At 35.4% G+C, this 18,118-nt stretch overlaps 1 protein-coding gene across 2 annotated transcripts in view; it reads right to left on the reverse strand.

Moving 5' to 3' along the window:
* Window positions 1-4,191: 4,191 nt before the first annotated feature.
* Window positions 4,192-18,118, reverse strand: part of Aplip1 (JNK-interacting protein Aplip1) — a 72,585-nt gene continuing 58,658 nt past the window's right edge. For both annotated transcript variants that reach the window (XM_081727628.1, XM_081727627.1), the window contains 2 exons: window positions 9,501-9,679; window positions 4,192-4,557 (listed from right to left, as the gene is read on the reverse strand). In XM_081727628.1, the coding sequence (XP_081583754.1) occupies window positions 4,485-4,557; window positions 9,501-9,679 (252 nt within the window). In that variant the 3' untranslated portion in view covers window positions 4,192-4,484. The remainder of the gene's footprint in view (window positions 4,558-9,500; window positions 9,680-18,118) is intronic.

Here is an 18,118-nt window from a genome sequence, read left to right on the forward strand (position 1 = left end):
ACAATAGAGAATCCACTCGCGCTTTTATTTATTTATTTATTTATTTATTTATTTTTACCTCTTCATGAGGTAACTTCGTGAAAAACATCTGTTCCGAGGCATGTTTTGTTTTATCATTGTAAACACGCTTTGAATTGGAGAAATTCAAGCTACAGATATCCCGCTACTTTGGCCAATTTCTAATTGTAGTGTCAATATCATTTGAAGATAACTGTAACCAGGGTCAGTAAAATTCATTTGATTACTTCCTTCTTTCTGAAAAATGAAGGAGGGGGAGGCGCTGTCTTCACTGTCTCTCTTATACGAATTTGTAGGGTCTTTCATGTCGAGAAGACACTGTTGCTCTATTAAAGGGATGTCAATAAAACAACCTGTTACATATATTTGTAGCTGACGAGGCTAAAGGACTCGATAATTTGACATCAGCATCAGGCATGGTCTCTAAATAGAAGAATGTATTTAATTTGGAGACTTTCTCAATATTTCCGAAACTTTTTTCGTTTTTATTTCTTCGTTTTTCGTTCATGCGCTCAGCACTACCTCTGTGCACTTTTTACGCTAAGATAGAAACGAAGAAAAAGAAACCGTGGGGTAACGAGTCACTTGGCACAATGATACTCTGAAGCCAATTTATCATTAAACAACTAAAACGAAGAGGATAAAATTAACTCATGAATTGTTCTTTTAAAGAAGAATATCCTCACTACAATAGCTGTCTTCTCTTGTACAACCGCGGCAAAATACCTGCAACATGAGGATGTAAGTTTACTGTGAAACTACGCCTAACAGCACAGGGAATGAACATAACGTCTAAGTGGAACGAATCACGCCAGGATAAACCTCGGCCTCCTCCCATGCACACTTATTTTGGAGCAAAAGACTTCCTCATTTCACAATAAACTTATATGCTCATGTTGCAGTTTTTTTTTTTTTTCCCGCGGATTGTACAGGTTTGCAATTCTATTACATTCCAAAAATCTCATATTTACGTTTTAACATATAATATGAAATTAATACCATTAAAGTTTCCTGCTTGTCTTCCTGCACAATCATTGAGAAATGAAGTGTTTACGTTCATCACCACAACACCAATTTCTTTGATAAATCTGTGAATGCAGAACATTAGACAAAATACCCTTCTTCACGAATATCTTTGTCGTAAATTAATGGCCTGTGAGCCACTGCACAGTATAGTTAAAAGCTAAATTCCGAATTATTTTCTGCATCCAGAAAAAATTTCATCGATTAACGATAACATTGCATGTTGTTGCTGCGCTATTATTATCTTGAGTGTAGCTAGTAAGCGAATTAAGGAACTTTGACAGGAGATGAAATGTAAATTGAAATTAAAAAGTTATTACTAATGCAGTATGTTTTGTAGCCCATAAAAACTCATCTCCAAACGATACATGTTTCTTTACAGAGAGAGACATTTCCCTCTCATCATCCAATAATTCTAACAATGAGTACAGTATTTTGACATTAGCCTATATTTGCATTTATACAAAAATCACTCGTAAGTCTTGCAATATTTCCACAACCCAAATAGCAGAAGCGTGTACATGCCGTCATCGATCATAAGTATAAGGTCAATCTTGCCGAAGAGGTAGTGTGGTAAGTAGGGCTGTGCGATATGTCGATATATCGATATCGGCTTATATCGAGAGCTCCTCCGTGGCTAAGCGGTTAGCGTACGCGCCTTTAGCGTGGGAGACCCGGGTTCGATTCCCGGCGGGAGCTCATGTGGTTCGGATTCCACGTTAATCAGTAGGTCCACGTCTCATATAGCCTCGCAAGACGTAAAACTCAAAATCAACTCAACGGCTTATATCGATCATCGATATATCGATTCAATATCGACATCAGAAAAATATCGAATGTCGATATCGAAATTTTGATATCGCACAGCCCTAGTGGTAAGCGGACTATTTAACACGGAGGCCTCCCCTCCGTCAGTATCTTCAGTCAGCTTTTAGTGGCAGTATCGATGTGTTCAACGTCTGATATGTGAAATATTACTCGGGCACAGCACTGCGGTAACAACCCAGAACATTCGGCATAACGCACAAATACACACGACTTGAAAAACATCACAAAATATCCAGCAATTTGATGGCACCAATCTGATGCCACATCCAGCATATAGTCCTAACTTTGCCCCTTCGGATTACTAACTTGTTTCAGTCAATGATGCACTTCCTGAAATCATGATGCTTCATCAACAATCAGGTTATCGAAACAGCAGTGGCTGACTCCTTTGCTTCTAAGGACAAGACGTGGTATCGAGGAACTGGCGGGAAGGTGGCTGTACACAGTCCAACACGAGAGGCCCTACTGTGAACGTTAACGTGCTTTCGTTGTACTGTAATAAATACATGTATGTTGTGTACCAGAATATTGCAAGACTTGTGACTTATCCTTGTATTTCATATATTCACAGTATATTACCGCATGAGCTATAAGTAATCTAATTTTCTGTAACCTCTCTCCATAACGAAGACCTCTCATTTACGGGCAAATAATCACGCCTCATCTCTATCCGTTACTCAGAGGTTTTGCTGTAGTACTTTCTGCACATTATATATTATAACTGTCGAAATAAAAGTTTACTCTAATTTGTGTCCATAAAAACAATGCCTTTGACATCTTAACACAATGGACAGAATGACAAAATAAAGTAACAGAATTCTACAAAGGAAAGGTAATGAAATTAGCTTAAGACAAAAATGGGCTCAAAGGATATAGAAATGGGCTGTCGGGATAACAAAAATAAGAAAGGACGGTTGAATTGTAAACCAGTCGCTGATTAACCCCTTGTGTACCAGTGACATCCATGCGGATGTCATTAAAATACTCCGTTGCATAATACCAGTGTCATGTCATGAAAACGTACCCTTTACTAAATGTTATATTAATCATTGAGAGGATGAATTCTTTTCAGTGGATGCATAGCACGAGTTAATTCTGCTATTTCTCCCTAGGTGGCAGCACCTGACTGACAGAAAAGAAAGAAGAAAAAAAAAACGTTTTGTCCCAGTAGATGTTAGGCCTAAGGGAGCATTCAATTACGACACACATGTGTTTTATTTTGTTGATAAACAATAAGCAAATTCAAGATGGTATTTCGACATCGGAAGAAAGAAACTGTCTTTGATCTCCGTTCAATGCTGCCACCCTGAAGCAGCACAAAATCCCTTTAGAACATCAAAATTTCTCTTTCTCAGTCCAAATTTTTCATAATGCAAATATATATTTTACCAGTAATATGAAACTCTCCTCGCACGTGCACAACAACCATGTCCTATATAACGGTCTAAACAGTCTTATAACAGTAAATAAAATCTGCTATTACAGCACGCACATAGGAAAATGACACCTGGAAAGCAAAGGGTTAATCCAAGCCAAGAAATTGCTGTTGTAAAGAATCTGTGCTTCTTGTCAACATAGCTTGGGATAGGTTATTCCTTGGATGATAATCATGTAATAATTAAGACATGTTTACTTCAGTACAAAATTATATTTCTACTTGACAAAGAAAAATGCACATATATATTCAAGGTAAAGACTATATTTATAATGTCCAAAATATAGCAGTTTCCTTTAGCTTTAAAAAAAAAAAAAAAAAAAAAAAAAAAAAAAAAAAAAAAACAGCTGAATCTTAATGAAAATTATTCAGTTCCACGTTGCGTATTGCATAGAACATAATGGAGAACATGTGACCTGCAAATAATACTTCAAAAATAATTAAAAATAAGTACGAAAAGAAGGAATAATCACAATTGAGCATCACAATATCAACAACAAAGATGTGACTAGACAATGACTAGCTACGATTTTTCTATGCCTCAAAAAAAGAGGCAAAAAATGTCTTTTCATGTGGGACACGTCTTCTTTAAATATATTATATATATATAGTATTTATATACAGTATACACACATGATTTTATATCTTACATACTTCTTTTTCTTTTTACATACGACAGCACTTTCATTCTGTCACCAAATCACTACCTGCAGCAAGCAGATAGATTGAAAAATTGCAGTGCATAAATACCTCGATTTCATTCGATAATGCAATAAAGTAATCCAAATAACATACACTTCGGAATGGCCATTTTCAGGTAAGATTCTAAAAACTGTTCTTCATAAACTGAATTTAATGTCACTTAAAGTTCACTTTTCTTTCCTTAATAATACTGTTTGGTACCACTTTGGCATTAATATAACATATGTATATATAGATATATTGATATACGCAAATAACAAATATTGCACGGGAGCTTTTACAGAGAAAGGGGACAAAATTTTTCTTTTGTCAATTATTATTAAAATGGTTTAATATATATGTATATATATAGCAGAGGGAAAATAGGGGAAAGCTGCGATGAAAAAGACGACAGCACTGATTGTGAGTATTCAACGAGTAAATTCACTGAACGTTGTGCAGTGGCATGGAAGATAAGATGTTGAATATCTCACGCATTTTACTCTAAGTAAATATCTTCTATTGGATAAGCGGTTTCAATGAATTTCTGGTAGAACCTCTGGAAGGCTCGTCTGAAAGAAAGAAAAAAATAAATTAAGTTTTATTTCTAAACATACAGGTTGAACTTATTTTTATTACACTACAAACAGCTACAGTGAACTCTCATTAATTTGAACTTGTATAATTCGAATAAATCGGAGTCAACTGGAGAGACCGACGACTCATTTGAAACTTGTACATAGGACAATGAGTGAAGCTGCGCTTGAATGATGGAGAAACCAGTAGTGTGGAGATTGGAAGAGGACTCAGACAAAGATATAGTATGTCGTCTATTATTCAACATTTACAGTGAATATTTAATGAAGGAAGCATTAATGGGAATTGGAGATTTCAACATTGGAAGGCAGATCATTTACAAGGTCAGGTATGCGGATCATAGGTTATTATAGGTGGAACCGAAGAAAGACTACAGGAGATGATTGACAAAATAGTTGATACTGGAAAAGTACACGGAATGGAAATCAACATTAAAAAGTCGAAAGTCATGAGAACATCCCGTGAAAACACGCCCTTACGGATCAGAGTAGAACAAAGAGAACATGAAGAGGTCGATAATTTCAAATATCTGGGAAATATTTTGACAAGAGACGCCTACTGCACCAAAGAGATCAGGTCAAGAATTGCCATAGGTACAGAAGCAATCAACAAGAGAAGATCACTCCTAACTAGTAGGCTCAATATTGGGTTTAAGAAGTTGGTCAAGTGCTATATATGGAGCATTAGACTGTATGGTTTAGAGATTTGGGCATTATGGAAGTTAGAGATGAAATGTTTGGAGAGCTTCGACATATGGTGTTGGAGGGAAATGGAGAATATAAAATGGACAGAGAGAGCAACAAACGAAGATGTTTTAAAACGGATGGGAGAGAAGAAGACACTTCTATCCAGCATCCTTCGTAGGAAGGCCAATTGAATTGGACACATTTTGCGAAGAAATTGTGTTCTTTATACTGCCATAGAAGGAAATATGGAAGGAAAGCGAAGAATAGGAAGAAGAACACAGCTGACTGATGATTTGAAAAATAGAAGAAAATATTGGAAATTAAAAGAGGAAGCTACAGATCGAGAAACGTGGAAGAAACATTTCCAGGCCCAAATCTAAAGCTGAAAAACAAAATCCTCATTAGTTCCAGGACCTGCCGAAATTCAGAATAAAAATAATAATAATAATAATAATAATAATAATAATAATAATAATAATAATAATAATAATAATAATAATAATAATAATAATAATAATAATAATAATGAACAGAGAAACAAACCAAACCACATATAAGGGAAACAAGAAATATCATGTGAAGTGCCACAAGGATCCGATTAGGGCTGCTATTTTTTCAAATTTTTCTTTATATATATATATATATATACATTAACGACCTACCAGGTAACCAGGCTCCAGCAGAACTATCTCTTTATCCAGAAGACGTTTATAGTAAAAGGAAAAACAAATGAGAATGTTGAAGGTAGTGCAAAATGAAATCCTTTGTAAACTATCTCACTGGATTAAAGAAAATAAGCTTAAATTCAATATTGAAAATACACAAGCAATTTATTTTTATTATATGCACAACAAACATACACACAGCCTGTATTTTAATTGAAAATAACGAAATAGACTATGTGAACACAACTAAGTTTTTAGGAATTTGAATAGATAAAAATCTCTCCTGGGATGTGCAAATAATTAAGCTTAGTAGAAGATTAAATCAAATTTATTTCGCAATTAAAGTACTTAAAAACGTTTTAAGAGAGTCTACTATAAAAACAATTTACTTTGGATTATTGCAGTCGAATTTAACATATGGCATTATATTTTGGAGAAATACACATAAAGCCAAAGTAATTTTCAAAATAGAGAAACGAATAATAAGAATGATGACAACTGCTAAACCAAAAGATCACTGCAAACCATTATTTAAAAAACTTCGTATACTCCCAGTACCCTGTTTGTATATCTTAAATTTACTGATATTTGTAAAGAGACACCTAGAGGATATCCTTAAGCGAGTAGAAGAGTAACATAATCATGATACAAGAAACAAACAAAATTTTTCTGTAGTAGAACACAGAACTGTATCATATGTAAAAGGCTGTAAATACGCGGATATCATGCTTTACAATAAACTTCCCGAAGATATAAAGGGTCAAGACTCTGCTGCTACATTTAAAGAAGACCTCTAGAAATATTTATTACAACAATGCTTTTACTCGATAGAGGAATACATGAATTGTTAACTGAATAGTTTTTTTTACATAATGTACAGTAAACCAATGTCATTACTTGTTTTTAGCATTAGGTATTTGTTTGAGGATTTCTAAATACACTGCAAGTAATAATTGCTTACTCTAACTTTATTTTTAGGATTTAGGATTTAGATTTTTGGGCTTTAAGCATCTAAGGCCATTTAGCCCGTCACGTTTGAGGGATGACGTCCCTCGGCGAGCACATTATCCGGGGAAAGGGGAGGAAGGAAGCAGCCTGGGATCTATAAGTTAGGTACCACCCCGGTATTCTTCTGGTGAGAATGAGGAAAACCTGATTTAGCATTTTACACTTTTTCGATCGAGTGCCCCCACCGGGAATCAAACCCGGGACCGCTCGAACTGAAGGCGAGAGCGTTAGCGACTACGCTACGCGGGGCCCACAACCTTTATTTTAAATAATAGTATCATGCAAAATGTAAGGTATAATAATAATATCATGTAAGATGTAAGACATAATTATTAACCTAGTGTGTGTAATTTACATTATTATTGTTTCTTTGACTTTTGTGTTTATATATAAATGACGTGTCCACTTCATGTGCATTGTCATACAGTGCTAAATGTATATATAAAAAAGGACGAAATAAATACAATACAATATTCCCCTTTAAAATTCTATTGAAAACAATGGTAAAAATTGTGAGTAAATCGAACTTCTGAACTTCTGTTTGGGTAATTTGAAGTAATTACCATAGCAAAATTTTAGTATTGGATAAATTGCAAACATAAAAATCAAGTTTTACCATATTTTCATTTACAAAGAGCTAGCTGTAGGGAAGAGTAACTCAAAAACACAACCAATCTGTTGATAGAAGATGAAGAGGAGATAAACAATAAAGTAAAAATATAGCATGTGCCAACCTCATCTTAAGTTTCTGAAATGGTTGAAAATGGAAGACTGATTGAATGTCAAACAACTAAATGTCAATACCTAAGTATGAATGTTATTCCTGTTGATACCTGCAGAAATAAATTACTATATTTGTATAGTGGATAGCTAAGCTAAATTTTCCAATTTTTCGGACTTATGTGACACTTGCAGGAAAGGGGTCTTGCAGTAACTTTTATAGCTTTGCGTAGAATTACAAAATATAATAATGTATTCCACTTTTCGTCTCTGAAATCTTTACCATAAACTTTTCCAATCATATTTTCTAATACACATTAAATTGCAGTTCTTAAAAATAAAAATAAATTCTACCTAGTCTTACCATAAATACTGGCCCAACTGTTGAGGGCGGCTGTACTTCTGCTCATACAAGCGACCGACGTCAAGAGCGGTATCGTGAAATGTGAGTCACTACTGGATGAGTTAAAGAAGTGTAAAGGTGTCAATTGTAACTGTTTAAGATCGAATGGGGTGAGTATGAAAATCGTGTGGCTATGATAGAGTTGCACAAAGTAGGAAAATCACCAGGGAAGATTTTCTAAACCCTTCAGAAGCTGCAAATTAGTAAGAAATTCGTTTACCGCACTATCCAGCGCTTCGTTGAGACTGAAACTGTGAAAGATCGCCCGCGGCAAGGAAGATCACGCACAATATGAACACCGGAACTTGTGAAACCAATGGGAAATCCAGTGAAGATATTGATATCCAACATTTCGAGTGAAGATCCTGCATTCATCTTCATGAATTGTGACGCGACCGAAGACCATGACACAGCAATCTCTGAAGATGAATGCAGTGTCCGCATTCGAAACAAGTCGTATGTCGATTTCTTCACCTGGCTGATACCCCGAGAATACTTATTAAAATCACGTCCCAAAGCTCTAGCTGTGTGAATGTCCACATTATCATTTGGAATACAGCGTCACTGCTCGGAAATAACAACTGGACATAAGATGCACATGATCCCCTAAAATGGTAACATAATCACGGGTAGTGAAGCGACCGATAACCGGCAGCACAGAATCCAATGAAGACAACGATGTTGCAACCTACAGCGTCACAGAGCCGCCATTATATTTCACTACGGATCACACGCTCCATTGGGCGTCTGCCATATATAAATACGGCCCATGTTTGAAATAAGGCGAAGGAAGACTCATCCGACCATATCATATATTTCCGGTCACCAGCGGTTGATGCATGTTGATGACATCATTGGCGTCGTGACGACCCCTTATCATCGGTTTTGTCCGTGCAACCTGATCATGTTTGGCGGGACCTGCCAGTAATTTTTTTTTTTTTCCGACAACTGTTCTTCATCAATGTGGCTTTGTAGCCCAACTACACGTTGGACACTGTTCCTCGGAACACACCCACCATACTTGCAACGCTCCTACCATATAACTCTGAGCTAATGATCCGCCCTCTTTGGAAATGAGAGAGGTCCTCCACTTTACACTATCGCCGTCTGCTTAGTTGACTGCACACTGCCGTCTACTGCTTCTCAAATAGTACGTAGTTTGCCTTACCGTACCATCACTAACAGCATGGCATGTGATTGCCAACCCAGATATCTGACATAATATATATATATATATATATATCAGAATTTTAAAAGACCAAACGATTGTTTCACTGGTTTATTATCTGGTAAACACGTAATATGGACTATTAATATTCACAAACGTAATATATTGAAAGATTATAGACATTTAAAATAACATCATTATTATCATTAATAATAAAAAAATAAAATAAAATGGGAAGCACATATTACCAACACAAATGAGAACTTACCCAACGGCTTCCGCCACTGGCCTCGTGGATTCTTCTCCGATGAAAACGTGGCACGCGAAACGTTGCAACTGAGGATGCTTCGTGATGAAACCAAGGTAGCGATGATCCCAAGGATGAAATCCACAAAATGATACATTTTTTAACGAATAGAAATAATCGTGACATGGAACGTGATTTGGCTGTAAACAAAAAGGACCAAATCAATTAAATTATCTTCGTAAATTATTTTAAGTAACACAGACTATAATAAAAGTATTAAAAATCATATTATCTAATTAACTCAATATTTAGTGAAGTATGTGATTAGTATTTAAGAGGCTTTGTATCGAACAATATACCCTTTAAGACTCTTACGTCACTTCCGATGGTTACCATGACAACGACCACATTTCTTTCGTAAATATGAGTTCCTTCTCCCCTCTATTATCATCAAACAACTTATAATAAGAAACAAGAATCACGAAAGTTTCCTGTGAAAGTTGGTACTCGAACAGACACTACCGTATTTTAAGGACTCTAAGACGCAACTTAATTTTTAAGCATTAAAAAAAAAAAAAAAAAAAAAAAAATCGCTGAGTTTGCGGTCTATATATTCTACTCTGTGGTTCTGAGTTTGTGATGGCGGAGCGGGAGGGAGACAGTGTTAGCAAGCTTGTGAACCCCCGCAACTCATGTTCGTAAGACATGTTCGTCGAATCGGTGCACTGCTGCTGCCAGTTTAATCCAATGTTGCCAGAGAGAGATAGGTTTCCTGCGGCATCGAATATATGACTATTTATAAGACTGATGGGAATTTTAAATCAAACACTGGATATTTTTATATTAATTTCAAGTATAAAACGCACAAGAATTTTAGAGGCAATTTTTCGAAGAAAAAAGTGCATCTTTTACTCCATAAAATACGATATTGCTCAACACCGAGAAAGCAAGCAAATTATCAATCTAATAATAATAATAATAATAATAATAATAATAATAATAATAATAATAATAATAATAATAATAATAATAATGAGTAGGTGGCAGAGAAATCGAAACTAATACAAACATTAATAACAAAATTTTAAAAAAATGCAGAACAAATGGAGAAAGAACACTATATAGATGATTACGAGAAGAACCCAATCAAGGACATAACCTATCAATTCACAAACCACATACAATGTTAACGTTGAATGTCAACGTGTATTATAATGTATAATCGTTAGGTACACAGTACTAAGTCACACAGAGAAAAGAAGACAGTGCCTAAGAGAAACTCTAGTTACTTCTTCCATAAAAGAATCGCCGGAAAAAATATAAACAAGAGTCTGTTTCAATTTTAGAAGCTTTGAAGCTTAAATTATATTAAACGATAACATTCCTGTTGTTCTATATGGTTGCGAAACATGGTCTGTATGGTTGCGCTTACTCTGACAGAAGAATGCAGCCTGAATATATTTGAGACCAAGATCCTAAGACGAATATTCGGACCCAAGAGAAAGGGAAAGGGTAACGGTGGAAATTTCATAACGAGGAACTACATAATTTATACTGTTTACCAAACATTGTTAGGGTCATCAAGTCTAGGAGGTTTACGTGGGCAGGTCATGTAGCCAGGATGGATGAAAGTAGGAACGCTTTCAAAATCTTGACTGGTAGACCCATAGGAAAACGACCATTAGGAAGACCTAGGAGCAGATGGGAGGACAACATTAAGATAGATCTCTCAGAAATAGGAATACAAAGTAGAAATTGGATCCAGTTGGCTAAGGACAGAAGTCAGTGCAGAGCTTCATTAAATCTCCGGGTTTCATATGTCATAGATTTAGTTACTTAGAACCTTTGCACCAAAATCCAAAATCTACTACATAGATATGAAACTGATTTTGTGCGGGATCAAATCACGGGAAAAGGACTGAACAGTTTGAAATGAATTTTTGAATCTAGTTATCGTCTACCTGACTGAGGTTTTATTTTGTCGCTTTGATTAAAATGTTTACCTTAAGGGAAACAGCGGGTGAAACAAAATTTACGCGAAAAATTTAGTATCTCAAACAGCTCAAGTTACGAAGATGAAGCTCATTATGTAAACTCATTAAAAATAAGCGGACAGATATTCCAGCTTTTTTGAAAATTCTGCTTTTAAGGAGGGGAAAGAGACCAGTTTCTAATTACTTCTGTCATATTCAAATCGACGTTGTGATCACATCACTATGCAGGGTTCCTACTGATCTGGAGAAATCTATTTCCGGGACTTTTCCCTGACCTTTGGTAGGAAATTCCTGACTTTCGTGACAGGTGTCGGATGATGTTGACATATAAATAAGGAATAAATAACGGTAGATATTTATATATGACAACATTTATTCTATAGAGACAAGTAGTAATCAATTGCTTATACGTATATTCCACTTACCTGCCATAACAATCTAAGTAACGTCCCATACTGTGATGATTAATATCTACGCACGAGCGCCTGACAATCAATTACTTTGAAGATATGATACTACTTACACATTCATTTAATAATGGCAAGGCTCGTTTAAAATATCCATACCCAGTTTCAACAAAGATATGTTATTTATCAAATACTACAATTATTATATTACCTACGAACATCTGACACTGAAACATACACTATATATGAGACATCTTATACATTCATCAATAAAGTGACAAGGCTACACTAAAATATCTACATGTTTCAATTAAGATCTCTTGCTTGTGCAATATTGCTTATTTCGCTTTTAATGTCTTAATTTGAGTTGTAAACTCCCTTTGCTTTATGTCTATGTATAAAATGGTTGAACATCTTAAAATGAATTTTAGAACATATTTAGTACCTACTTCAGCTTGTTTTTGTCATGTCACTGGTTAAAATACGTATACTGAGAAGGTTCGAAGTTCATGCCAAAATAGAATATCTTGTGGGTTTATATCATTATAGTTTCATTGAAATGTATATCTTAAGAAGGGGAACGGGTTCAAATATATTTCATAAATCTAATCTTATCATGTGAAGAATGGAAAGTTCAGATACTCTGATTCAACTTAATCTTCATATGAGTTGAGTTGATTTTGAGTTTAACGTCCCGTTCAGCAGCGAGGCTATATGAGACATGGACCTACTGATTAACGTGGAATCTGAACCACATGAGCTCCCGCCGGGAGTCGAACCAGCGTCTCCCACACCAAAGGCGCGTACGCTGACCGCTTAGCCACGGAGGAGCTCTTAATCTTCATATGAATAACTTAACCTGGTGAACAGTCACAGGATACATGGTCGAAACTTTACAAGAAAACTCTTACAGACGAAATCAACAAAGTAACTCTTTCAAGTTAACCTTCCAATAATTTGATTTACATGATTGGCGACAAAATTTACGGGGAAAAATTCCCTGTTTTTAACCGGTTTTCCAGTATAATTTTTAAAATTTTCCTGAGAGCCACACACAGACCTTTCCAAGTTCATGGAAAAGCAAGACCAAGAAAACAGACAACGATGATACATAAATAATATAATTATTTAGAGAAATGAATAATATAAAATCAAATAAATTATTATGAAATTACAGAACATTAACCTAATAGAAATTCCTGTACAAAGCAAGAAATTAAACATTTTCCATGAAATATATTAATGAAAGAAGGAAACTTGGGAATTTTTTACACAACAGATCCTCTGCAGGTGTGAATTCTATAACGCACAAAGAGTGAAAAAGTGAGTGACTACCCAGTGCACTTCAGCGTAGTAGTTATCGTATCGACACAGTATGCCAAAGATCCCGGGTTCCAGTCCCGGCCGAGTCACTCACTTTTACACTCTTTGTGTGTTATCTTCCCAGAAACTTTAACCCATAACGTTAGAAAGTTTCGCCACATGAAGAAAAAAGTCACAGTGAGACACTCACCGAAAAAGGTTGGATGTACGTACATAAAACAGGCTGTTCTATATTAACAACATTATCATTAAGTATTCTGCCTTTCGGCAGGTCCTAGAACTTAAAAAAAAAAAAAAAAAAAAAAAAAAAAAAAAAAAAAAAAAAAAAAAAAAAAAAAAAAAAACTGGAAATGTTTCTTCCACGTCTTTCGATCCTTAGCTCCCCCTTTTCACTCCCAATATCTTCCTCTGTTCCTCAAATCATCGATCAGTTGCGTTCTTCTTCCTATTCCTGACTTTCCTTCTATGGCGGTATGAAGAAGACAATTTCTTCGCAAGATGTGTCTAATCCAATTGGCCTTTCTACGAAGGATGCTGGATAGAAGTGTCCTCTTCTCTCCTATCCGTTTTATAACATCTTCATTTGTTGTTCTCTCTGTCCACTTTATCTTCTCCATCTTTCTCCAACACCACATTTCGAAGCTCTCCAAATATCTCTTCTCTAACTTCCATAATGTCCAAGTCTCTGAACCATACAGTCCAATGCTCCAAATATAGCACTTGAGCAACTTCTTCTCAAGTCCAATATAAAGTCTACTACTTAAGAGCGATCTTTTCTTGTTGAATGCTTCTCTGATTATGACAATTCTTTACCTGATCGCTTTGGTGCAGTTAAGAGTCTCTCGTCAAAATACTTCCCAGATACTTAAAGTGATCAACGTCTTCAAGTTCTCTTTGTTCTACTCTGACCCATAAGGAAAGTGTTTCTTCGATATATTCTCATGACTTTCGACTTTTCGATGTTGATTTCCATTCTATATAGTTTCCCAATATGAACTAGTTTGTCAATCATCTTCTGTAGTCCTTCTTCGGTTCTAGCTACGATAACCGTATCATCTGCATACCTGATCTTGTTAATGATCTGCCTTCCAATCTTGAAATCCCCAATTCCAATTTCTTCATTAAACATTCGCTTTAAATGTTGAAAAATTGTGTCATGTGACTCCTCTTCCAATCTCTACACTATTGGTTTTTTCATCATTCAAGCGCAGCTTCACTCGTGTCCTACGTACAAGTTTCGAATGAGTCGTCGGTCTCTCTAGTTGACTCCGATCTCTTTAAGTATTTTCAAAAGTTTCATCCAATTGACCCAGTCGAAAACTTTTTGCCAGTCGATGAAGCATAAACACAACTCTACCTTTACTCGTTCTGATACAACTCTCATCAACCCAGTGCCTAATATTAACATCATTAACAACATATCTTAAGAATAAAGTCAATAGCATTATGTAATTATGTAATGCATTTCACTTCTCCAAACGCTTTATTTGCTCATCAATATTACGCATATCTTCCATTATTTTAGTCTTCTTAGCTTCAAGCACGTTCAGAATGATCATCTTCGTTGATTTGTTACTTCTGCAAAACGACTGTGAGCATTTCGTGCATAATTAAATAATTGATTTCATTACAGATAGCTTCTCAAGGTCACCAGAAGACGCTACTGTATCGTACACAAGTCTGGACGCTACTCAAGTTTGTTCCTTTAAATAATCCGCTACACATTACACACTGATTGAAAACCCTCTTTCTAGATTTCAATTTTCATGAGAAAAATCAAGACAGTTTTAACATCTCTTAAATCATTGCACTTTGAAGTATCCAAATTATTTAGCCAAAAGTCATCCAAACGCTGACCAGTTCTAGAATAATGACGCATGATTGCTTTACAATTTTGATTCGAATAAAATTCCTTGATCTGTCTCACAACTCTATCTATACTACCGATATGAAACTGATTGTTTTCAACTAGTTCATGCGATTCACTCCAACATCAGATCCAGAAACATTACGATCCAAACACAAAAGAGCTCTATTCAATTTATAATTTAAAGGTGACTTCTCCAAAAAATACAAATCTGTTATTGGCTGACATTTCCTAAAAGCAGCATATGCAACGAAAACCAATATTAATGTTTTTCACAGGAAGATTACCCTTCTTTTCCATATCAGTTGGTATACATGAAGTTGAACAACTTAAAGCTTCTGCTCTTCCTCAGGGACATACAATGGCTTAATTCCCTTTTTTACAATATGATCACACACGTTTAGTATCAAGAGTATCATTTTAAGAATATTATGAAAATATTATTAGCACCGATGTTCACTTGCTGTTCCCAGTATATTGTAGGTTACTCCTATTATTTTATTAGGGTGCATCATTTGTAATGTTCAACCGTGATAACAGAGAAACCAAAAAAGGGAGAGAGAAACTTTGCACGAAGCAACTATATGAAAGGGGACATCTTTGCATGTATTAAACACAAGCACACAACAAACAGCGTTGCCAACCCAATAAAAGTTGTTTTTTTAAATGGCACAATGTCAGATGATTACATATTTCAAATCAATATATCAAATGAAAACTTCAAATACCACGTTTACAATGCAGTGTTGCACTCTAAGGATGTTATAGTATCACAAATATCCGAAGTTTGGAAGCCTCTATCACACATACAGCACAACGGAAATTAACAGCATAATGCACGTCAAAAGTACCTTAGCGTTGGATGCCATGGTCATGGAATAAGCTCTTTCGAATCAATAGAAACTAACTTACAAGGGCTTCCAATTTTTTTTTTTTTTTTTTTTTTTTTTTTTTTTTTTTTTCGAAAGGTTCCGATAAGTATCATATCTAGTTACTCGTATGGTTTGCAATTGACCAACAAATCATTTTGCCGTTTGCAACACTTCGATATCAAACCGTTCTGGAGATATGATAAACATTGATAAAGTTCGCAACATTGCTGAAAATGGCATATTTGTGAAAATATTTATAATGATTGTTGTTTTCCTTCTCTTTTATAGTGTTACAGCAATAGCTTTTAGCAGGAGCGGATTAAGGGCGGAGCCAATAGAGCCTAGTCTCCGGGGACCCCAAAAATCCCACTCTTTAGTACTAAAATATAGCAATCAACTTATAGGCATCAGACCCATGCTATTTTTTCCGCTGGCAGTATCGCTAGAACTAAGTCTTCTTCCACCAGAATCTTTACAATACTTATTTTGTTGTGTTGACCATTTGGCTTGTGTTTGGCATTTGTGTTCCACTTCAGTATATGAAAACTTAACTGTTAATAATAAATGTAACTAAACTAATTATTGTAAACTTGGAGCACATTAAAATATAATAGCATAGTTCTCGGCGTTTCGATAAGCCAATGAGGCTCTGGGAGTCAAAGAAAATTTATGTGCTGGAATTATTCGTAACGTAAGGCCCCCTTGAAAAGTTGACTCCAGGATCCCAAAAGCCTTAATCCGCTCCTGGCTTTTAGTAGTTGTAGTTACAAGTTTTCGTAATTACATGATTCAAGCAGTGTTGCAAACATCAGCTACACTTTTCATATCTCCGGAACGGTTTGAGATAGTGAAGTGCTGTAAACGGCAAAATGACTTGTTTGCCAATTGCAAACCATACCAAGTAACTAAATATGATATTCGTCTCAGTATATGTTTTCGAAATAAAACCTTTCGAAAAAAATTAGATTTTCAAGCCTTTGTAACTTTGTTCCTATTCATATGAAACAATAGCATCCAACGCTAAGGCACTTTCAATGTGCATTATCCTGTCTATCTCAGTTGTGCTGTATGTGTGATAGAGGTTTCCAAACTTGAGATGTTTCTGATACTGTAACATCCTTAGTTTTGCAAAATCGAATAAAAAACGTGGAATTTTAAGTTTTCGTTTGACATGCTGATTTGAAATATGTAATAATTTGACGCAGTGCCATTTGAAAAAAAACAAACAAAAAAAAACATAACTTTGTTGGGTTGGCAACACTGTTTGTTGGGTGTTTCTATTTAATACATGCAAAGATGTCTCCCTTTTTATAGTTGCTTCGTACAAAGTTTCGCTTTTCTCCCTTTTTTGGTTTCTCTGTTATCACGGTTGGACATTATAAATGATGCACCCTGTATATTTATATTTATATCTATATCTATATCTATATCTATATAGTAGGTATGCAGTCCGATACTGATCAACTCATTGCTTTTTATATCATTTCTTATTGCTATCCATCAGCTAGACTTAGTTTCTTTATTATTTGTTCTTAATGTCTTTTTACTTATATCTTAAGCTCGGAATAGCCGAAGCAAATAAATCTATAAGTTAGAATGTTATACTTGATCAAAGAAGGGTTTTACCTACTTTTGGGCCACCCTGTATACCTACACACACACAAACACACACACACACATATATATATATAGTGTTAATGAACTATACCGACAAACTGTAAGAGGTGATTCCTTACTTCAAAATAAGAAAAAAGTTCATATGGTGAAAGTGCATAGTTTCAAAGCTAGGGCTGTCCAAAATCGCGAACAAGCCAAATTTCAAGGGGCCCTATTTCGAATTCGAGAGACTGCGGATGGTAGTCCTTATCAACGTAAAGGAAGTCATGCATACGCAATCCAAAAATTCATATTTCATTAATGTTCAATGGGTGTGCAGAGTATTCCCTGCAGGGTGAAATTCTCAGATATGCCATCAATCGAATTTTGAGATATGCTCTGACTTTATGATTGGTCCAAAGCAGGAAAACGATAAGCCTTGATAGCAGTGAACACGGAATCCTTTGGCGCGATGTCGGAAGTGTTAAGGATCGTCAGCAGCACGGTCTCTCGCACTCGGGAAAAAGCATGGTGCGACGTTTACTTTCACGCTTATGAGTTAAGAAAGCGTGAAATATTC

The sequence above is a fragment of the Thermobia domestica genome, chromosome 10, assembly GCF_964235325.1.
Source record: "Thermobia domestica chromosome 10, izTheDome1.hap1.1, whole genome shotgun sequence".
Taxonomy (NCBI): Eukaryota; Metazoa; Arthropoda; class Insecta; order Zygentoma; family Lepismatidae; genus Thermobia; species Thermobia domestica.